This window comes from Trichoplax adhaerens, genomic scaffold, assembly GCF_000150275.1.
Source record: "Trichoplax adhaerens TRIADscaffold_2 genomic scaffold, whole genome shotgun sequence".
NCBI lineage: Eukaryota > Metazoa > Placozoa > Uniplacotomia > Trichoplacea > Trichoplacidae > Trichoplax > Trichoplax adhaerens.
This window is the reverse complement of record NW_002060944.1, coordinates 2,693,316-2,717,513: the sequence shown is the minus strand read 5'-3', so window position 1 is coordinate 2,717,513 and position 24,198 is coordinate 2,693,316. Positions and strand designations below refer to the sequence as shown.

The 24,198-nt window shown below is 33.8% G+C and overlaps 6 protein-coding genes across 6 annotated transcripts; 2 read left to right on the top strand and 4 right to left on the bottom strand.

Moving 5' to 3' along the window:
* Positions 1–119: 119 nt before the first annotated feature.
* TRIADDRAFT_53173 (uncharacterized protein) lies at positions 120–2,948 on the bottom strand (the record flags this gene model as incomplete). Its single annotated transcript, XM_002109256.1, has 9 exons — positions 120–256; positions 389–448; positions 614–662; positions 771–862; positions 1,032–1,116; positions 1,421–1,495; positions 1,943–2,021; positions 2,179–2,306; positions 2,835–2,948. 9 exons carry the CDS (start codon positions 2,946–2,948, stop codon positions 120–122), a joined length of 819 nt encoding a protein of 272 aa, XP_002109292.1.
* Positions 2,949–3,714: 766 nt separating this feature from the next.
* TRIADDRAFT_63634 (expressed hypothetical protein) lies at positions 3,715–7,058 on the top strand (the record flags this gene model as incomplete). Its single annotated transcript, XM_002109821.1, has 6 exons — positions 3,715–3,789; positions 5,169–5,220; positions 5,974–6,051; positions 6,268–6,350; positions 6,524–6,617; positions 6,717–7,058. 6 exons carry the CDS (start codon positions 3,715–3,717, stop codon positions 6,755–6,757), a joined length of 423 nt encoding a protein of 140 aa, XP_002109857.1. The 3' UTR covers positions 6,758–7,058.
* Positions 7,059–7,162: 104 nt separating this feature from the next.
* Positions 7,163–8,803, bottom strand: TRIADDRAFT_53171 (uncharacterized protein; the record flags this gene model as incomplete). Its single annotated transcript, XM_002109255.1, has 5 exons — positions 7,163–7,321; positions 7,463–7,522; positions 8,378–8,408; positions 8,612–8,679; positions 8,801–8,803. The coding sequence occupies 5 exons, from the start codon at positions 8,801–8,803 to the stop codon at positions 7,163–7,165; spliced, it is 321 nt and encodes a 106-aa protein (XP_002109291.1).
* A 956-nt stretch (positions 8,804–9,759) lies between these two features.
* TRIADDRAFT_6027 (uncharacterized protein) lies at positions 9,760–10,365 on the top strand (the record flags this gene model as incomplete). Its single annotated transcript, XM_002109820.1, has 1 exon — positions 9,760–10,365. A coding segment is annotated over one exon (606 nt), but the record flags the coding sequence as incomplete, so codon positions are not given.
* Positions 10,366–11,440: 1,075 nt separating this feature from the next.
* Positions 11,441–13,660, bottom strand: TRIADDRAFT_20878 (uncharacterized protein; the record flags this gene model as incomplete). The annotated part of the gene is made up of 6 exons (XM_002109254.1): positions 11,441–11,626; positions 11,736–11,940; positions 12,048–12,079; positions 12,225–12,306; positions 12,443–12,550; positions 13,566–13,660. 6 exons carry the CDS (start codon positions 13,658–13,660, stop codon positions 11,441–11,443), a joined length of 708 nt encoding a protein of 235 aa, XP_002109290.1.
* Positions 13,661–16,360: 2,700 nt separating this feature from the next.
* On the bottom strand, positions 16,361–22,498 carry TRIADDRAFT_53168 (uncharacterized protein; the record flags this gene model as incomplete). The annotated part of the gene is made up of 28 exons (XM_002109253.1): positions 16,361–16,513; positions 16,636–16,674; positions 16,858–16,938; positions 17,044–17,103; positions 17,232–17,264; positions 17,384–17,461; positions 17,728–17,832; positions 17,914–18,027; positions 18,156–18,236; positions 18,303–18,428; positions 18,524–18,604; positions 18,709–18,807; positions 18,902–18,994; positions 19,079–19,127; positions 19,215–19,300; positions 19,445–19,532; positions 19,624–19,684; positions 20,066–20,137; positions 20,237–20,306; positions 20,392–20,464; positions 20,555–20,625; positions 20,752–20,826; positions 21,020–21,112; positions 21,193–21,235; positions 21,308–21,392; positions 21,602–21,677; positions 22,247–22,345; positions 22,457–22,498. 28 exons carry the CDS (start codon positions 22,496–22,498, stop codon positions 16,361–16,363), a joined length of 2,226 nt encoding a protein of 741 aa, XP_002109289.1.
* Between the last annotated feature and the right edge of the window lie 1,700 nt (positions 22,499–24,198).

The following is a 24,198-nucleotide window of genomic DNA, read 5'->3' as shown; positions in this document are numbered from 1 at the left end:
ATCAACGACCCTACTAAGTATATAAAAAATATTTAGAGATCTATTAAAAGTAATTTCGATAATGGAAGCATAATATAACATTTTACATCATTTATAGGCATAACTTTCTATGGTACAATTTATGTATCGGTTAGAACTGCTACGTGTAAGAAGTTATCAGGATAGCTTAAGTGATAACTCATCCATTGTAAGTCAGTATTTTGCGGAATTTCGATACCTTGGGTGATGATCCGATATCCCTTTTTAATTTTACCCTCTGTAAACATTAGCAATTATTAAAATTAACTTTTCGGAATATAATCTGAGGAATATCACAATGAATCTAGCTAATCTTGATTATAGACATGACCAGCTATGAGCTGCATAGATAATTAAACAAAATACGTACCTTCATCAATTGCTTCTGGTAAAGCTATTTCTAAAAGATCTCCAAAATTTCCGCAAGAACCTAAAAAGTGAAAATTATGGCTCAATACGTCCATATAACCATGCGTAATGATGCCACGTAATAGCATTTAGGAAGAACTACATCTGCTTTATGATAGTTCTGTGCGTACATAATGACTTTTTTAAAAAGCCTATATAAATTGTAGAAAGTGATCAGGTCTCCTACCATCTTCTTTAATAGTAGGTACTAGTTCTTGAAGGAACGGCTTATCGACCTGAGATAAATTTCGAAGAATCCTAGTCAGCAATAATTGCACGTATCTGAATTGACCGTAAATTATTCTTTGTACGGTATATTGTACTAGCTAACATACGAATCGTACCTGGTGTAATCGAAAAGGAACATAGCGAAACGATTCGTCATTAACACGCTCCATTAAGCGTCGGTTTACACCCCAGAATTGATCAAACTTATCTAAGTATGGATTCAAATGCAAGATTACCAATAATATTTTGAATCTAATTTATCAAGAATTAAACTTAGCCTTTACGTCAATGGGAACGCAGCTAGATTTACTGATAATGTATAATTAATTAATAATCACTTATAAATACAGAGTGCCTTTTACTATATCGCTAACTACCATTTAATAGTCCAAGCCAAAGTTGTTTGTGATCTTTCTTTTGCAGGCCATGAATGACGTGGCACTTATGCTTTAGTGAGTCAGCCTTTAGGCAAAAATAGCAATCAATCCAGTTCTAATTAAGAACTTTGTAATTACCCTCCGCCACTATAACATACGGTTATTCTTAAACTATTATGCTAGCTGTAACAGCTTAAACTAAAATCTTAATAAGCTATTTTACTATAATACATGTATCAGTAGGTATCTACATGCGTACCCTGAGTTAATTACTGAACCAAAATACTGTGTCCGTTAAATGAACATGAACTCGTATTTTTGACATTTACCAGAAAAAATATCCATATACTATATACTTAAATAGTAGTTCCTTTAGTGTAATATTTTACCTCCTTTATACATGATATAAAATGGAATTCAGCTGCTTCTTTACCACCCTTTAAAATTTCATCAGCTGGAAATTTCTAATATAGTTTGACAATTTGAATTATTAGCATTTAAACGGTAACAGTGACCAAGAGCCGATCGAAATGACACTTCCGTATGTTTTAATTAATTACCAACTAATTTTTGAGTAACCTACATTTATCCATAACTATAATTAATTAATAGGAAGCAACTCATATTCCAATGAAAAGTACAAAACTATACTCTAGGAAATCGATATCATGTATGAAATTGGGGCATTGATCTACAGCAACGATGGAGTATAGTTCAGATGTTTGGAAGCTTTCTACTTTACTTTGAAATTAAACAAATTAAGCCTATAAAAGCAGGATATATTGAAATTGGAGTAATACTCATACGAAGTAAAATTCTAGATACTGAGCTCACTACTCCAGTAACAAAAGACTATACTGTACGGTTAGAAATAGGGTGTAGCAATAAGAATGGAAGTATCAGCTACGAACTTGAAAATGGACGATTAAGTTCCAAGGTAGTACATTATTTCCCCAGTATAGATCAAATAAAGCTCCTATGGGGTATTGCCTGCAATCAAATCAATGTTTTACAAACAAAGAAGTTTAATCTATCACTTGTACAGTAATACAATTCTTTCCCTTTAACAATAATCGTCATGGCATTCAGTAGTTTTACCGTTACTGCAAGTCAAGTAATTAAGATACTAAAATTACATTACACCTACCATTTAAGAGGTTGACCTTCAAATTCAAACCACATCTCCTCAATACAGTCTTGATTTACGGCACGGATGAAGTGTTTATATACTTTGTCGGTGACTAATGGTAAATAGCTCATCCTTGGCACAAGTAACTAGTGAAGGTGGTAAACAATAAACAGGATTATCCAATGTATACTGTATGTTAACATAAGATCTACCATCTCCTAAACATATTTCTCGCTTTACTATACAATAGTAGTTAACGTAAACGTTACTGTTTCATTCAAATGGAAATGCAAGTCAGATGCCTATGAGTAAAGTAGCTGCTGTAAACTGTCCGATATGGTGCGAAATTGAATCTACTGTACTCATGGTTGATCATTTTTGAAGATGTAGGCGATTTACAGTACGTGTACGTTGGAGCCCACCCTATAACTTGGAGCAGTATAAGCGTCTAGCTCTACATCTGTTTCAAGTTTTCTTATACATTATAAGATTGAATTTACTTTTGGGTTAGTCATGAAGTTGTTGGAGATGTACATACACATTGGAATTTACTCTCGAACATCAAGCAGTGCAAGCTTATAGAAAGAGAAAACTAGATAGGTACACCGTATACATGGTGAAAAAGTTTGACTACAGAATATTGATACAAAGTGAAATTAACTGGTGTTACTTACGTAGAGAGATTCCGGCTGTTCCAAGGCGCTAACTTCATCGTCAGCCAGTAAAAAACGTATTGGCAATTTGCCTTCCCAAATTTCACGTAGAATTTCTTTATTTTCTCCCGTCATTGATATTATGAAATGATTGGCAAGAGCTCCAAGAAGAGCCAGATAACTTGGTAAAACTTGGAACTGTACAGTACAGTACGTGCAGACTGCAGTACGTACTGTACAGTACTGTACTGTACAAGTACAGTAACACCTCACCATATGCACTCAGACAAGAGTGACTACAGCAAGCTTCGGAGAAGTTGGATACTGTACTGTACTGTAACTGTACTGTACTGTACTGTACTGTACTGTACTGTACTGTACAGTGTACAGTGTACAGTACAGTCAGGGACTTGTGAGGGATTGTACTGTACAGTACAGTACAGTACTGTAGAATTTGACCTCGTACTCAGTGTACTGTACTGTATTGACACTACAGTGTACAGTACAGTCGAATTTTCACTATGCAGTACTGTACACTGTGCACTGTAGAATCTTGCACTCTACGCCGTCTACGAAGACAAAAATACAGGATTTGACTGGAGTCCTTATGGTAGTCCTGGAAAAAGTTTATCGTGTGAACGCACCTTTTTATGGGTCACTGTATAAAAGTCGTTGATACAGTGATTCTGCTCAGTAAAGTTGTCCCTTTTGGGCCACCGTACAAAAGTCGTTGACACAGTGATTCTGCTCAGTAAAGTTGTCCCTTTTGGGCCACCGTATAAAGGTCGTTGATACTGTACTACAGTACTTGTACTCTCACTACAGTACATACTGTACAGTACAGTATTTACAGTACGGCTCTGTCGGAAAAGAAACGATTTACAACTGTCAAGTGAACAAAATGTCGGAAGACTGGGAATCAGTCACTTATTTACGTAAAAAGACCCCCAAAAAATCGGAGCTAAAGACCAAAAAGGTAGGATTGAAGGGCTAAAGTGAATCAAGGGTCTGGTGTGTTATGTATAGGAGTCGATTTTATAAGTACGCTGAATCAGCTTTGCGGAATTATTGACGTTGAACTTCTGTCGTACAGTCACTTTGTACCGTACTGTCTGCTATAGTCGTATACTGTACGTACAGTACAGTACAGTACGTGTATATCGCACGAGCAACGAAGCACTCCTTCGCCTCCTGACAAAGAGGTTCAGCTTGAGGCTACTTCGTGCTATCTACCAGTTACGGCAATAATGATCAATCCCATATGCAATAGAAAAATACATTAAATCAAATTCAAATTTGTCCTATACGTTCAACTTTAATAGATGTTCCGTCATAAATCTTGATTAATTAACCGCTAGCTCACTGATAATATAATAGGTAGAATCTGTCTGCTTCATCTTCCGTTTTAAAAATCTTGAAATCGTAACAATATATCGCAGTAGCTTGTGATTTTAAAATGTACAGCAAAGGAGATGGTATATCGTTGCGAACATACTATACGTATGATTTGTATATTCATAGTATTGTAATAACTGGATTAACATGAATAACTGAACGGCACTTGCGATCACAAATGCTGAAAAAAACTACGTTGTATATACGATCATTTATGAAAATACGTTCTTGGATGCAGTACTGTACTGTACAGTAGTGTAAGCAGTAAACTAAAATTGAATTTTACTGGTGCGATATCATCTCATTGAACTTGTAGTACAATTAACAGGACTAAAACTTTTGAAGTTATAACATATTAGAAAATCGGATAAATTGCCGACTGGTTATGAAGTGATTTTCCCATTTATACCGTTGATACCTTGAACTTCAACTCTAAAATACCTAACAATGTACTAGACATGTATAATATGTCTTATGACTTTTGATGCCAATTCTGAACTGTATGCCATGTAGTGTATAATTTTAGAAAGTACCTCTATTGTATATTTGTAATGAAGACACAGATCAACGGATTAGCTCGCACTACTATAGTACGAATAGATCATCCATTACGGCAAGGTTAATTAATTACTGATCGACCGTCAATAATAGTGATTCTTAATTAATTAGATTTTCAGTACTATACAGTATACATATATAAGAAAAATTTTCATTTTGGCATTGTACAGCCCGATGTATGTGCGAGGTCGACTAGTCGTTAATGAATGTATTCGACCTAAGATCATAATATATTAGCACGAATGTCATATAAAAATTTCAATAATACCGCTCTGCAACGATATGACTTTTCTGCACTTGCATATCTGGTTTGTGAGTATCTTAAAATATTTAATGTAACCCTTTCTTTATTAAATAGTGGTTAATTGTTGTTCCTGTTTCTATCAACCTCATCTGTTTTAGGCTGTCACAGAGGCTCAAAGAAAGGGTGGTGATGTGGAAACAAACAAAAAATGTACGAAAAATAAATGTCGCACGATCCTTAAGTAATTTAAATTAAACTCCCCACGTTCAAGTTATTAACTATACGCGTTTAGTTCGCATCTTATTATCAACGTAGTTTATTCATGTGTAAATAAGCTTCTGCTCGTACACATACTATTACGAGCAAACACCGTAGCAATGCTTCGTCATAGAATTATGTTGGACTTTGGGCGTTGCCTGGAGGTTAAATGGTGTAATGGAGCTGATTAGCTTTTACAGGGTAGTCTTTCATACTAATAGTGTCAAATAATTGTATGAATGCAGTTTATAGCTTATAAAATACGCTTACATCAGGATGTAAAAGTTGTCGTAGCTAACTATTATTTAACAGTGACTACTTTAAAGATGGGCTCTTTCGTAAATCATAAGTAGGCTAAGGTCGTATTCTTTTGTTTCTCTGCATTTCTATACTGTTAATATAATCCTGATATTGTGGGCTGCCCACAATGTATCAGGATTATATCAGCAGTCGGCTCTATGGGTTTAATTTTAGATTAAAGGATAAAAGATACTGTTCTTTATTGTACTGTACAGTGGTAGTCCGCATGTGAATAACTAAATTACACGATTTATCTGATTATCGAACTTTCTCTTATCGCGCTATATATTTATAAATGAAAGTGATCCCTTCCTGTCGCTCTCAGTAGTTACTGCAATATCATTTAATAACCTAAACTCACGTAATGATTTCGATAAAGTGATGTGACTTTATGGACGCATTTAGTTGCTGCAGGAAGTAACAAACAGCGATCAACTACAAAGGATACTGCAAAACTAGATAGAGAGACGGAAGAATTGCATCGTAAGTTGAAAAAGTCTTACGTAACTATTACTCAGAAAAACGGAAAAGAATTTTATTGTGTCATGTTGACTTATGATTTAGTTTAGAGTATCCGTTGCTGTAATAAAACGTATTATAAAATTTGATAGAACAATGATCAACTACCATTGATTACTCAAATTGCATTAATGATATATGATAAGTTATTGCTAATTGACGCAATTATTTTTTATGTAGATGAAAAGGTAGAACTTGATCTTTCCAAACTGATACAAAGAATTCGGCTAGACAAGAAAATGACTCAAAAAGATCTTGCCCAGGTAGAAGCTTTCAGCTAGTTTTTAAAATCATGCTGTTTTCGGGGTTATAGTACATCCATTAGTCCAATATTGAAGTCCGGACATTTTTTAAACAATTCTACGCTATCAAAGAATTTTACAAACATACGATGACACGAAATGTAAACATCTTTTTTTGATAAATTCTATTTCAGAAAATCAATGAAAAGCCAAGCATTATTACCGAGTATGAAACCGGTAAAGCAATCCCTAATAATCAGCTATTAGGAAAGATGGAGCGCGCTTTAGGTAAAATTTGTAATCATTCGATATTATTAAATATCCCTAGCGCGTTATACTCTGTATGAAGGTACTAATCTACTGTATTCTTCCTTTAATGTTACGTAGGAGTAAAACTACGAGGCAAAGATAAAGGGAAGCCATTATAAATATAGCTTTATGCGATTTATCCTGACGATAGGTTTTCAAAGGCGTGCCTCTGCACATGTGGTTATTACAGTCTACGTAATACAGTACAGTATATCTGAATAATTTTATCCCAAAGATGAAAATGTCATTAAGTCAACACAGTATTTATAATTTAAAATAGCAGCATTAGTGAATGTAGTTACGCTGTACATCCACAAGTGAAGGACAGTTACAGAAACCATGGAACAGACATGTATCTCAATAAAAGTTACGTTTTATTAATAACGGGAAAAAGCAGTGTCACAATGTCTTGCAAATAAAGATACAAATACAATTGGGATTCTCAAACAGAAAAATGATACATACATTAATGATGAAAAGTACTAAATCGTATCAACGACCAAGTTCGTCAGGTGCACGTATGTCTATTTACTAGGCGCAGCTACTTGAGCTGTCTGCTGGGATTTCAGCTGTGCAACTTCCTTTCTAGTAGCATCTTGCAGGAGTTGTACATCAATTTCTTCGGCAGGGAGGTGTACGTAGCGAACAACAGAACCTCTTATAAAACAGTTCTTGACAGATATCTGTAATTTTAATAATTAAGATACGAGTACCGTTACATCATCGCAGCAATAGTTACTTAGTATACAAGCAGTAAAAGTTATCAGAGAGTGAATATTGTATATATTTTTATACAATTATGGAAAATTTTCCGGAGCATTTACCATATGTGGGTACTTTTCGGTATCGGGCACAGAAATATCTACGAGCTTGATGTTCAAATACTGTCACATAATAAACGAAGATTAAAAAGGACTTTAAATTATTTCTTACCTACAATCATTACATCACACAAGCAGCCACAATAAAATCAGGGAAATAGGCTATTTATGCAAGTAATTTACGACATGATACGTACTATTACAGATAATTATAATTGGCCTTGAAATCATGTATTTATTGTAGCCCAAATTTACACTTGCATTAAATTACGCGCTAATAGTTCCAAACAGTAATGTCCAATAAATATAAACTATAGAGCTCATATTTTGGTTAGTGATATCTGTATGAATGGTTTCTATAAGTATTAATATTAGTACTAAACAAGTTTTAGCTCTCAAACTCTTGAAATTTATATAAATACAGTATATCCTATATCTACAGTAGAAGCATCACTTGCATGATCTACAATGTTAAATACAGTAGTCCAATCTAAACGGAAAATGGCAAGAATATTCTTTACATATTAATAGAATTATCCAACAGTACTGTATATTAAATGCTATATGTAATGATAGAATATTTCCCAAGATACAAACCAATATTACAGTTCTAATAAACGTGGGCCATTTACAGTATTGGAATTTTTGCATCACTTATATTTTCAAAGTCAAGAACGGTATTATAGTACAATAGAACTGTATCGGTTGCGGTAAGCATCGTAGAGATTTATTCAACCGGTTAAGGGGTAATACAGTATGACAAATGGTAATAAATTAGTTGTTAAATCATTTAGATAGTGCGAAAGAACTGATAATAAATATATAGAATCAAATATGGGATGAAACATATACGTAGTGCATTATTTTATCAGTGATACGATGTATGACCATTGCAAAAATTAGTTCTGCAGTGATTACCTGATCGACAGAATGTAAGATTCCACACACGCTGATTAAGAAAGAAAGAAATAATAATGAAGAATTAGCATAGCCAGACAAAATACTGCATGTACATCAGCAATGAAAGAAAAATTGGACTTTTAAACATTGCATTAATAGTGACTCATTGTAATAGGACTAATATAGTTCTCAACACAATATATCAAAGTGGTTTCAAATGCATCATCAATACCGTGATGTAATTTATAGTACCTGAGGTCATTTTTAAGCTCTACTATGACTTCCTTGCCAACCAGTGATTTAAAGAAAGAGAAAAACAGCTATACAGCATACGACAAAAGAATCAAATAAAATTCATAGTAGTAACAAATTTACAGTTATATAAATTTACTAATTTTGTAGGGCTTAATTATTATCTCTAAAATGGTGTACCGAACTTACCATGACAAATGAGCAGGTTATCCAGAACTGCAGATCAAAATTTGGCGCAGTCCGTAGGAAGAAGATAACTGTTGAAAGCTAAGAGCGAACATATCGTGTACAGTGTACAGTACAATACCGTATACTGTAGTACTACAGTACACTGTACTCTGATTGACGAAACTGCCATGTGTTACATACAGTACTGTACAGTACAGGACAGTACAGCACACTACTGCAAACTGCACACTCACACTGACACCAGCATCATGTACTGTACTGTCCTGTACAGTACAGTGTACAGTAAAGTACAGCACACCAAATGATGGTCGTGGCGGTGTTACGGAGGGACGGAGACTGTACTACAGTACAGCTAGCGTTGCTTACAGTCTTTCCCTTCTCCAAGCTACAAACTGTACTGTACACTAATCGTCATTGTAGTCCAAGTTAGAAACGCAAGATGAGTACAGTAAACACATAAACATCTAATTTTGATCTTCCAGTGCAATTTAGATCGCATATATCTACCGGTATGTATAACCACATCACTATTATTGCATTATCGGCTGTGTACAATTGATTTTGCTGTCCTTATTTTAATCAAAACTTTGAATAGTACAGTACAAATAGCTCTGTACGATGATGCATAATAATATTCATATGTTCCCAATATAATCATTGATTTAAAAGCGCAATTTTTATTTATTTCTGGTATACTATTCTGCCAAATCTTGCTACGAAGTATAAAGTGGCAATCACTGTACATTACATCAATGCTAAATGTTTTGAAAGCCCATACATCGCCTAGCAGTGCCTGGAAACTTTTTATTATATTTTCCTATGTCTGGTGTACCGATGGAACTGGATAAGTAATGCACGTACTAAATCTGCAATGTAATAAAGAAAATATGTTGCTTATATTACTAATTTGGTTGCAAAGCAATTTAGTATTTCCACAACCTATTGGTTCTGACAAGTCATGTTCACGTATCAATTCAAGGTACGCCCGTAATATACTGAAGAGGTCATTGTATGACCTAATTCAATCGATGCAAGTGCAACTTTCATTCGATTGCCCATTTCATCCTGAGAGAGATTTATTTCGTAAACAAGAAGAGCTAAAAGACAATGCCTATCAGTCTAGTTGGACATGTAGCTACTGTGGTAAGTGGTTTTATAGGGAGCGGTTTTTGGATCAGCACTTGGATAATCGTCACTCTGCCCTTCTTGGTACTGTTATGAACGCCACGTGTTTGGCTAATTATTGTGATATTCTAGGATGTGATTTGGCACATGTTCAGGACACAACATTGGCTAAAGGCAACGATCTATGGTGGAAAACTGCCCTCTGCAGGTCAACACAAATGGTAGAACTGCGAGATCAATGCCTACAAATCGCAGAGCAATGTACCCCTAAAAGTTCGAAGGCTTCGAGTGGTGTGCGCAATATCATAATAAGTAATATATGCTCCCGCTTAACATGCAAAAATTATTGGAATCGGAGTAATGTTGCCCTCGTTATGAAGGAAGCTTATATACTAGCCCTGAGAATTCTATCTAGTATTATTATCTTTTTAGCTTTACTTACATATTACATGTTTACTTTAGAATATGTATCATCGTTAAGTAATTATGATATAAACCTTTGGATTAATGTAAGAAACAAGACCATCTTAGGCTCAAATAGATTCAATTACAATCCTACACTTAAGCGTACATCAATTTGGCATCAAAAAGCAAAAGATAAGTTGATGGTGTGATGAGGGTAATGTAGAATATCGTACATTGGAATCAAATGAGAAAGATAAGTGGAGTCTCTCTTTATATCTGTTGTTGATACGATACTGTACTGACGGTCTCGCGCAATCTAAGTAAAGTAGCATTTCCCTACGCTCATGATCTATTTTTCGCGCTGTTAAATGCGTTCAAGTCTCCATGATAACAAAAATAATGAACGTAATTTCTCTTGTATGCTTACGCCCAAAATTTGCCAAACTGATGTCGAAGCCATTCCAGGTCGATCTTCCTATGGTTCTAATCTTTCATCTCAGATGAAGAAATTGTTTTACTACAGACAAGATTTGTCACGTTCTAACATCTGCAATATATAGAATTTTCAAATGACACGCCAATTGTAAATGATTCAGGAATAAAGGGCTGCTTTGTTCTTCACATCATCTTAATTTTATATCGAAATATTACAAATACTAATTATCAAATAAAGGTTATTTAATGCTGGTAGATACCAGATATGCTTTTATTTTTAGCTTTCTCTTCATTTTGTACTTACGTATAAGTAATTCTTTAAGTTAATGTACTACAATAGTCATTATTGATTAACAGTAGCTGTTCATTATGAGAAAGTACAAATGAACTTCAAGGCATATAGTTTTATAAAAGAACGGAGGAAATAAAGCAACCACTTTGATACATTTCGAATCACATTAATTCACAGTATTTAAATACTTATAATAAATGTTACAAATCTTTCCTATCCTTTTTTAATACCATAGAAAGCATAAGCATACAATAGTGACTCATCGAAAGAAGTACGAAAAGATCATTATTAAAGACTGAAAGTAGGATACCGTATTACATAACCTTTGACATTACACATTACAAACAAATCAAAGACGTTAAGCCTACTTTAAACATTAGAGATTAGTCGCGTCGTAAAGGAAAATGATCTTCTGTGACTCCATCAGATGTTATAGTGACAATATGCAAGCTATCACCTGTGTACATGTCTCGTTCAGTTGCAGAGATAAATACGTCTTTAATAAGCGTTCTGGCTTTATCTATAGTCAGTGGAACACGTCTGACACCTTCCTGATTCAAATATCCTACCTGTTAAGATATAATACAGCATAGCGATGGCGACTCGTAATTAACTCAAGGGAGCTAGGAAGGCTAGAAATTTTGCTATCCACTTTAGTAAAAAAACTATTAAGGTTACCTGATTATCCAATAGAGGCTGTAACATTGAAGATGCAGTGCCTGAAGCATGATACGTATGTTTCTCATAGTTTCCAACTGCATCATAACTATATATGCAACCTTTGCCATCGGTATCGATTCCAGCTAAAATGTTAAATGTGTAATACGGGAAGAAACGACGATAATATAGAACCGTGGATAACATTTGGGAAATTGCCGTTGAACTAAAATCGTATAAATGCATGTGTGGGTTAGTAGAAGCATTGCCTTCAGCAATTGCAATAAATATTAAACCAATCACTAAACATCTAATAGCAATCAATCAGGTTACCTCATCTTCTTGCGATGTTCAAATTCGTACATCTAGCAGGACCATTACATAGAGTTAGTAATTAATTGTTAATACTTATACATATCTTCTTATTTCAACAATGCAATGGCTTATTAACGATGATTTTACATATATCTTAATACTGTATCCGAGATGAGACTACTCATTAATGCTTACAGTTAGACGAGCATTTAATAATCTGGTTAATGTCAAGACATCTCCTTGGAAGCCACACGTTCCCAAGAATGTTTTCTCCGTCCTAATATAACATTCAACGTAGAACAGGTGAAGCATAATCACAGTATAATCAAGCCATCGTAAAATAGCCAGATAAGACCGTTAGCTGCAGTCGAGCGTCTCTCTTCGACACAATATATTATACTATCTATACTTACAGTTTATAAATCTTGGAGGTATCTCTGCTATGGATCATAAAGCCTTCGCTGAGACGCGTATCACCTGCTAGAATAGCAAAGTTATCTCCAGCAACTCCGACAATGGTCCTACGTCAAATCAATAAACGTATGCTGAATTAACAACTTAGTCAATAAAATTACATCTACTATCTTTCTTGACCTGTCTGTATCCATAGCTCACCGTAATATGTTACGTACAAAAAATCATTTAAATAGCAGTTTCACAAAAAAGCATAAAAGTGATCTTCTTGCTAACTATTTCGTATCAATAATCAGTAGTACAGTTACATTAATTTACTGATACTTTCTTGGACAAGAATAAAATACTATATAAGCATTGAAATTCAGTATAGCGTAATTTAAAAGTTATGAATTGGTTGTTTCACTATTGCAACCTATATCGTACACTAACAAAGTGTACACTAAAAGATATTGATAAGACGATGAAAAGTGTTGGTTCGGGCGAAATATCAAGACAAATCGTGCCTGCAACTGGCGAATACTTTCAAGCGGCAGTGACTTCCATTATACAATAGTACAATCAACGCGCACGTAGTAAAACATACTCGTAGTCATAGCGTTTAATTACGCACAAATTAACGTTGAGTAAATTAACTGAATATCATCGTATCAAAAAGATTCGTAGTCAGTCCTTGGTTATTTTTTAATCATAAAGCACAACTTCTAAAATTATTTCCTTCCTAATATTCGACTGGCGGCTTTCTTTCCATATCGAATTAAAGTAAAAGAAGACTACATGCCCTCTATGGCTGAACAAAGTACTGTAACTATAATTGATGACAGACAGAGGACGACATAAAGGAATAAAATTTGGCTATATTACGATTTTAAATATTTTCTATTGGAAATTAAATGCGTTTTTTACTTGCGTAATAACTTTATACCACTGAAACAACTGTTACCAAAAACATTCTAGTCTGAATCTTGCAAGGTATCCATTGAGATTGTACAGTAATCAAGGAAATTGTACTACCCAGTCTACCCTCCATGACGAAGCAACAATTGACAAAGCTAGATTCTTTTCACAGATTGGATACAGGTCTAACAAATTATTTACAAATTGAAAAGGATTTTAACTGACCCTCCATTTAGAGTATACGGGTCGAACCGGTGTTGCGTAGGCAATCCAATCGTAGCATTTTCTGGATATATTGCTTTCTTTAGTTCAGCAGCCATAATTACTTAACTTATTTATTAGCGATGAGGTTGCAGAAGCCTTTCCTTGACTCGTGCCTACAGTCACAGTCGGCAAGCATCTACTGTACTTTACTGTTGTACAACCGTGGTTTTGGATATTGTACTGTACAGTACTGTACAGTACAGTACGCGAGTAGTACAGTACAGTACGCGAGTAGTACAGTACAGTACAGTAGGGTAATAAGTACTGTAGGTCTTTAGAAGTACTGTGCTGTCCTGTATCTGCCTAAGGCACAGTACTGTACTGTACTGTACACTATACTGTACAGTACAGTACAGTCTGGTGCCATCATAGAGATACAGTACTGTACTGTATGGATAAGAAAATCCTTATGGTACTGTTACTACTGTACTATCATGCAAATAACGGAAGTACTGTACAGCTTGATCCTTTTCGTTTCAGAGAAATCAACACTAATGTTTTGCGACATTTTGAGAACGAAATTCATCAAAATTGTTATGTGTGGAAAGAAGAAGCTCTCATAAACATGCCTATATAATTTATTTTTGTGAAATAAATGATTTTAATTTTCGTACAGTACAGTACGATCGACCAAGGGGTTTTTTTTTAGAGAGAGAGTCTCCCACTAGAGACTCTTCAATCTCTAGTGCGCAGTCTCTGTGATAGCTAAAACTGTACAGTACCATGGACAGTGACTTATTGGACACCTGGACTACTAGAAAAATACCTGGACTGGAAACTCCTTTGGACGGACAGATATCTGGCCGTATTTGGACAATACCTGTAGATTGTGCCAAACACTTCATTATGACAGTACTTTAGTATGCAGATAGCCGATTCTGAATTGACTGATTTTTTCTAAATTAAGTAATATTACATTGCATTCCATTGCTTGTTACTAAGCTCAGCTTAGAAGCAGCCCATTTAGATCACGAATGTTATTCAAATGAATACGAGTGATTTAGAAAACGGACATGGAAGATCGAGACTCCGTAACTATTTTTTTTCATATTTTCGGTCTTATCAGGTATGAAAGTCCATCCGTCTGAGGAGAGTTTCTAGTAATCCACAGTATGACAGTACAGTACTCTAAGTACAGTACAGTACAGTACAGTACAATACAGTACAGTACTGTGCCATCACAGTAATACGGTGTTGATAGGTACTGTACAGTACGGTATCGTCTCGGCTCGACTCGAAATCGACCCCGAGTCCAACAGAGTTTCGAGATTTACTTTATCGCTCACTCACAGTTTCTTTCTACTGTAGTAGTCCGTATTACATTGCGGCATATGAAAATTTATATATATAAAATAAAATAATAGAACATTATTTTAATATTACACTACTGTATGCTATAAGAGTGCATGATTAGTGTATGATTTGGGTTAAAAATTAATTATTGATTAGAATGTTAGTTTATCTTGTTGATAGTTGTCAGTAGATTTGTCGTGATAACGTTGGCATTGAGGTCCATTGTCATCACCTATCTTCAATTTTTTTCTCCTCCAAAATACAGACATTACTGCGTTTCTACACTGTATCTTACAATAAACTTCACTAGAAATGTTTCTTGATTCATGATCCTTACAAGATTTACCGGGTAGAGCCTGTTATCAAAAAATATTTTATCAAAAAGATAAACTTACTGCAGATTTAAAAGTTGTACTGTACTGTACAGTACTGTACTCTACGTACTCGTGGAGGAGTACAGTATGTCTATCGACATAACGTTGAATGTAGCATTATTTATATAGCACGGCATAGGAAGGAGCTGTTAACTAAAACTCGATAAACTAAGTAGCACAGTTTGCAGTGATATTTTTATCATTTTCACTATCACCGTAAGTTGATGTACGTACTCGTATACTTTATATGCATGGAATATTGAAAGACAACTATTTCAGCAAAAGTAAGTCTTAAACTACTGAAAACTTTTCGTATTCGTTTTAGGTGGTTTATCCAACCAGAGGTTACTAGTAGGAATCGATTTTAGCAAAGCCGTTCTCCAAGGCGAAGACAATAAAATGTACCTTTTCAATAAATGGCCATGGATATTATGTGCCACGGTTGGTATTTCTATGTCCGTCGCGTTATCTGTAACTAGATAAATAAGCTTTGTGTAATAATTCACAACTTCACAACGAATTGGCCACCTTTGTAAACTGCATTTACAGTACACTATACGTACGCCTACTAGTACGTCAACTTGATATTTAACAATTATAAATACAGGACTTTATGGACTGAACCACCAATATTCGCATTTAAACTCATAAATTTGGTTCAAAGTACACGATTAAAAATTAACCTAATGAAAAAATTATTTAGTCAAACAATTGAATATCCTCATCTAACGCTTTTAATGATTGAAATAATGAATTGTTTGCAGCTGCTAATGTGTTAGTATTTATTACAAGGAAATTTCATCAAGATATTTCAAATACTCGGATAAATTATGCTGTATTCTTGTCATTAAAAATTTTATTAGAAAGGAAATTAAATGTTCATATACAGATTTGTAATAAGATAAGCCACTGCAAAAATACGAAATAAATTGCAAGATTTGTTATTATATCTACTTTTTCAGAACTATCTGGTAGCATCTTATCTGTTCATATCATTGAGACAGCTCCCAAGCAAATAAAGAAATTTCGTACATAAAATATATGTATCGTTAACAGATAATGATTATATCGATTATCTCTATAATAAGCCTACCCTTTAACTAGGGTAGAAATATAACCGTATAAACTCTGAAGCTGCAATTTTTGCAATTCTATGTCTACATTTTCTTCTTGGTAGAACATCATCAACTTTTCTATGCTGCCGAATATGTTTTGGAGTATTTTGCTGCTAGCTTCAATCACCTAAAGCAATTCAATGTTAATCGTTTCTGAATAATTTTGCATACGGCTATAAATGGACGAGGGTATTGTATTCAATCCGGTATTTTTTGCAAAGTAAGCTATTGTCGATCCCTTAATTTTACCTGTTCATCGACGCTTGAAAGGTTGTTTTCCTTTCTTAGCTATGAATATCGACGTATTACATAATATATTAATAACAAGATGATGATCATTGACAACCTTCTTAGCCAATGCAATAGATATAATGTACTTGTATAGAGTAGTAACGATACTTATTTCACAATGCAGTAGACTTTTAGTAAAAAACTTAAGTTGCAAATATGAAATAATTATACTCATTATACCGTTGCTAAGTAGTCATCGCCAATCGTATCGCCTTTACGACGTTTATTCGTGTCACCGGCAAAGTCGAAGGTTAGCTTTCGCTGATCATATATAATTTATAATAAAATTCAACGTTTAATGCTTTAAGAATGATTATTGTTAAGTGCACCCGTGGACCCGCATAACGCACTAAAAATCCTACTCACTTTGTCATATCTTTCTGTACTTTTCTTTGTAAGAGCAAATAACTTAACAACATCATCCTCCTAATTAATTTTACAAAATAGCGGTATGATATCGTAGGTTAGCTTCTCACCAGTATCGTTAAGTTTAAAATTTATATTTTACAATTTCTCCAGTTTAACAGATTCAACTAAATTGTTATTTAACATACCATCATTTTGAACTTTTCGCGTTTATACGGCGTCTATTAATACGAAAGGCATACAGAGCATAATAAATCTCAACATTAGTACATTTACCTACTAATGATTTCTAAAGTCGAAATTGGTGTCATGCCTTTCTGAATATATTTATTTGTCGTACCGAATTCAGAAAATCAACAACTGCATCTTTCAAGGTATTCGGGACGCAATTTTGAACCATATCTGTATGAGGGGTGATCTAATGAAACATTCGTATTCTTTAGTAATATTGATTTTCATTATGCTTCTAATGTGTGTGCTAAAGAAACTGAATCATGAACAAAATGGTAACCGCCAGTAAAGTCTTGCAAATAAATATAATTCTAAATACGCTACTAATTCACATCAAGGCTGGCAAAATTACGTTAATTAGCTGTGTACACAATATATAATTTTTGATGGCGATAGCTAGATTATTTCTATTGCGGTATAATTTCTTAGCACATTTCATGTTCTCACTATTACCTCAGCGAAATTCTTAAAAGCATATAAAGCGCGATCATGAACAAGCCAGTCCTTCGAAAGCATCAAGTTGCAGTAGATCGCGCTAAGAATTCGGGAAATCTTCTCCTGTAATGTAGAGGTCATTTGCGTAATATGTATATAGCCCTAGTCTAAGCTTTAGATTATAATTACTAAAACTTACAGTACCTGATAATTTCCATATAAAGATTTCTTCCCGCAACAACCTATAAAATCTGCTACGCATAGATTCAACCCCAAGTAATTATTGCTCTCTATAACTTTGATTATCACTGTCAAAATCTGTAGATAATAAACATATATTTAATAACTTACACTATCACCAAACCTTATTAACTGCACTTAGTTATGCCGGAGATTATAATCACTATATGCATAAGTAATTTACTTGCTTCACGAATTGTAGTTACCTCTAACAAATGTGAATGCGATAATGAAGATACGCAAGATCCAGTCAAATATATTAGCATCGTAAGGACTCGATAGTTCACCTAACAGTAACATTGAAGTAACGGTATCAGATTTTTAGTAAATAAAGCTTAATTTCAAACCATTACCTTATATGCTTGCTTCATCAAAGATTGCCATATATCATACACTAATTCAGTAATTTCATTTTGGTCCATAGAATTCATAATATACAAATGGCGATTCATATTATTCAAGTACATCATACAATCCAGCTAAAATTGGAAGCAAACGAAACTTAAGAAACGGATATGTAAATGTTATAAGCTGCAATTTCGAGATGCAAGTATAATGTAAGGTAACTTCTTACAATGCACCCATTATCTCGCGATTTGTCACTTATCCATAGTTTACAACATTTCAAACACAAAGGGTATATGCGCTGATGAATCTACAGTAAGATATAATTTATGAAGTTCAAGAAGAAGAAATGCTTTGGCTTCATTCAAAGAGACACCTTTTGAAGCAATTGATTTAAAAAAAAATTTTTATAACCTCTAACAATAACGGATTGGAGATGTTACTTTTAGTTAATTCTCTCCAAACCGATAGATTTGAGATATCCTCCGGATCAAAGATTTCAACCATTTGTTTCTTTAATTTATTCCACATAAATAATAGGTATAAGGAGTATCAGCAGATTTGAAAAGATTATTTTTCAATAAATTGATAAATGTAAAAATCAAACCTGATCGCCTTCTGTCAGACATGAATAACACCGTTGTAATAGCCAACAAATTTTGTTGTAAGGTGAAAGCGATGATGTTGGTAGTTCTCGGATCTATAGAAATAATAATCGTCACAAGATATAAATTCATCTCATCATTATTATTCGTTCAAAGAAGTAGCACAGCCGTTTTCTTACCAAATTAGCTATTAAATGAGAATACTTCAATGCCACCACATTTGACGAGCTATAGATAATATAAACTGAAAATTTCAGCTTCCTGAACACTGTTCACTTTAAATTAAATTTTACGCAATCGAAATTGTTTTATTACCTCGACATATGAACCAAAATGTCAGAAACTATCGTAAATGCAAAATTATCAGCATTTTCAAGTAATTGCTGAAATAAACATTTTTCCTATTGCAATTCAACACAATATATGCACAATGCATTAGTACTTCAAATTTTTACTTTTCAAAAGAACGATTAATTATAATTAGTAATCAAACACAATCTGTACAATTAATACGAAAAGCATTCGGAATTTTAAATATAGCTTACTATCGTGTCCAGAAAGTGATTTGTCATCCCAGTAACAAATTGTAGGCATCCATCAAGTACATATTCATACAGTGTACATTCCCTTTTACTATAAATTAAAATTAAAAAATTAGAGATATTTAAACATTACTAAATAACATTGTGAGATTAGCCCAGCTTCAAACGCTATTACAGATTACCATCTTTGAATTTCAGGAGAGGTACTATTTACATTTACAGTTTGTAGCAGTAACGTATTGCCTGCGAGAAATTATGCGTTATGATTATTTGATATTAGTAATTTGTAATATTAAGCATAGCAACCTTTAGAGATTATAAGCATATGTACTAAAATAATATTAAGTACAATGGCCTTACATCGTGCTGCATGACGAAGAACCACATCCAAGATACAATAAGTACACTAAAGAAAAACAACGTCAAAAGAATGACACCACTCTACAGACTAAACATTTACGATTGCAGCGCGTTATCATTGTTACGTACATCGTTGTATTTAAAATTCATCCACCGCTGTTTGCATTTGTCTAATTTACAAATATGTACAAGTGTTGTTAGCTACTAAGAGCAATCAATCAACATCTAGCGCTCTATCGTTTGATTAATTACCAAAATTCATACCGGTTGAGGTGTCGACTAATAATAATGTTTTGATTAACATTATACATTTTGAGATCAATAAACCTTCCGCATCTACATAATAAACGTTTATAGCACGGAATACACGCAGAACATCAGAAAATTAAGAATCAACATTAGTTATCCATAAAAATTTATATATGCATAGTTTACCAGCAACTCGATCAGATAAAAGTTTTGGATAGATGTTAGTAGTAACGAGAATAGTGCAAAGATGTTCGATCTAGAGTGAATTAAGGAAAAAGAAATTTCAAATAACGTCGAAAGAATAAGATTTTCAAATGCAAAACTATCGTAAGTTTACACACCAATGATGATAATATAGTGTCTACTTCCTGGTTGATCTGGATATCCAGTTCCAAGACATTAGATCGATAAGCACTAGATAATATACAATACGTGCAAAGACTGATCAAATTTATGCATTGAGGGAAATAAAACGAAAAATTTGATTGGACAGGTATACAGTACTTGATAGCCTCCAAACATAAATGAAACAAAATTTCCGTAGAGCTTTCAGTATCTACTAGGTCACCAAATTCCTAACAACAATAAAAATACAATGCGAAACCAAGTCTGCTTAAATTCTCTCCATATCTACTCATCGTATCGAGAAGTCTGAAAATCTAAAATTCTAGCACCAGAATTTGGCAACATCAATTTCTTACTTTCAGAAACTTTAACAACAAGTTAATAAAGAATTTTGCTATTTTCAAAATATGAAATCCTTCTTTAGGATCCCCCTTGATTGAATGATAAGTAAACAATTATATTCAAAATCGCAGCTAATAAGATTAAATTTTATTTTTTACAGTATTTCATATTATCTTAAACAATGTATATTTAGTCATACCAAACACATTTGCAACCTCTGCACGACTGTAATTCAGATACTCAAATGGATGTCAAGGTCTCATATGAATTACTGTGTAATACCTGTGTTTGTACGGTTCTTTTTTTGGATATATTCAAGCATTGCTGTATTTTTTCGGACACAATACTTGCTAGCTGAAATATAATCTTATCATGCTATTTGGAAGGATATTATTCTCAATTAATACCATGAACATTTATTTTGATAACTGTAATCTATTAAGCAATCTACAAACTTCTAATCGATCTTCCAATAAATTCTTGTATTTATTTATGATCCTGTATAAATACCACAAAATGAATGATTTATAATTGCAAATCTTGATAAAACGGTAAACAAATATCGCTTACTTGTGTAAAGCTTTCCAAGTGTTTATAACCAAAGCGATATCCATACCGCAACTCACAGAGCTAATATCCATAATATGATGACATACTAGAAGAGGAAATCATTAGATAGTAAGGTTGTTAAATGCTGGATTTAAGCAATAATATAAAATTGAATTAGTTACGTGCGTGCAGCTAAAAAACAATATGCTATTGACGCAAACAGTATGTATGCACAATTTCAGATCTAGAATGTTTCCCTTACTACGTTATTAATTAGCTTCTGTAACATCGAAACTAGTCTGTTGGAGTACTTACTGTCAGCCATTTTATCACAAACTGGATCAGCAGCTTCGTCAGGAATTTTAACAACGTCAAGGAGATCATTCAGAGACTACAATATGACATTTACCGGATGGTTCAGATGAATGATTCTTACGACATTAGTACTGTATTGATAGTTATCTCAGGCTGGAATGCCTTGTAAACCCATTCAATCAAAAAAGTTAACTCATGCTATAGAATTATAGAACATTGATTACCTTTTGCAAAGCGAATGAATTCTTAAATAAAGTTGTCAATTGTGTAGAGACGGATTGAAAAAGTTCTCCGTAAATTTTATCGCTGTTCTTGCAGTGCGAAAAGGAAGAATGAATAATGTATAATACAGCGGTTGGCAGTGACAATATATCTTGTAAAAATAATACTTCATTCTTCTTTTCAATGACAAATTGAATGCAACAGTCAAAACAGTCCAAACAATCTATTGAAAGCTGATAATCAAAATATAAACATATGTAATTATAATTTAAGCTACGCTTTGAAAGTTTACTTTCAGATGAACTAGATGCAGAATGCATGTTTGTATCTGCCATAAAATACAATCCGGATATAGTAAATTAAAGAAAGACAGCGTCATGCAGTACCATCTCAAAAGTGTAATTGTAGATCGTTGCAGTATACCTGTAATGACTCTATAACATCTTCTGAAGATTTATCAGCTGACTTGTCACCAATTATAGAACCTACCCTTTCTAAAATTTGATCAAAGAGCACACAACTCTGGCCAACGTAAAAATAAGCAAAACATGATTAATTTGCTTTAGTGTCTAAAACTTTATACTTTCATGAGTAATAAATTCATTGCAAACAATATAGTAGCTTCCAAATCACCTGTTCAAGTATTACCGCAAAAAATTTCTCTTCTACATCCATGATGGTTATTGTTGGCAATAGGTGAGACGTCGCACATTTAAAATAATCTATGTGGAAATTTACGGCAATAGTATCATAATCAGAAATACGTGTAACTAAAGCATTAACGTACAAATTTGCAGTATTTTTAAGTAATTAAATACTGCTTCATCTCGTGGGAAAATACTACGTTTTTAATTACAGACCAAAATCGAACTTAGCGGACACGGTCCGCTAATATACAGTAATAGGAATTACAGTGTTCAAAATTCAACTTTGATAAAGTCTATTGATACACTAAAAGTAGCAGTGCATTAATTCTGAAACGTATTATATATCCGTTTGGAATCCGATCATTAAAACGTTCCAACATGAAACATTATATATAATATCATTAACTTATTGAACTGTGGATGCCTCAACGGATGTAGATAAAGATACAAGGCTACGAGTACAGTAAGGCAATGAATATAACATTTATACTGCATTTTAGAATTGCCTCGACGTTACCATGCACTGTGATTAACTACTATACAGTTATGTTTCATAGCTTTTGCGCGCGCACAATACCATCCTTTCCTAATGAGAGTAGCCTTACCTAGTTTTAGTGAAACGTCCTGATCGCGTCGTAGCTCATCGTAAATTTAGTTAAAGAAATGAGTAAAACCAATAACATGTACTATACTCTATAGTTTTCTACAACTGTGTACAACAATGATATGTAGCTGAAACAAAAATTCACAAGCGTTTCTGAAACATCAATGCAATACATTGCGTAAGAGAATAGCTAAGTTACAAGAAAATGCTATCGTCATTCTGCTGAGCTGCAATGTACTGTACAGTTAATCCCATTAAACTAAGAAAAATACAAGGAAGATCCCGTTGCATGGTGGTGTTGGTGCAATTCAACTAAACTTCAATTCACTCGACGTGATATAAATTTGAGGCATCTGGCAAGATGGAATAATTTTACTAAGTTGCAATAATCGTTGGTTATTACATGTACTTGTAATTGCTATTTACTCTTCCTATTATTATTCCTACTGAACATAATGAAAGTCAAATCATTCCATTTAACTTTGCTTCGATGAATATTTACGTAATTACAGTCGATTTTTCCACTGTGCACTGCAGGGACTATTTCAACCATATAAGTAACATACTGTAAGATTTAGTTGAATGATACGGTATTAGCTACAGCAATATCCCATCTTAAGAAATAAGGATATTAAGATAAGCAAAAGAGTAGCATCGAATTTTTCTCGAATAGTCTCCTTATTCCATTGCTTTAGTTCTTCCACGAGTGCCATTTTTTCCCCTTGATACAAATCATAAAAACAAGTCACAGAACGCTGACTGCGGTTTGCCAGTCAACCAGTGATCTTGGACGATGCTAAAGATGTCAATACTGTCCTATAATTTTGATTGAGTAGTCGCTGCTGCTGTACCGTACTGTACGACGTGTACAGTACTTGTACAGTACTGTACAGTACATTAATTTAAAATTGGCGCTAATTCTTACAGTACAGTACGGTACTGTAGTGCACTGTACCTTTTGATGAACCTACTGTAGAACCGAACCGGAACTTTGACAGCATTAGAGGTCACGTGACTCACATTGTCAATTCTCCACGGGTCTAACCGTCTAACTGAGTACGGTACTGTACGGTAAGTCGAGTGTTGTAGTGTGACGTAGCGGGCTTTGTAATATCTTCCGATAT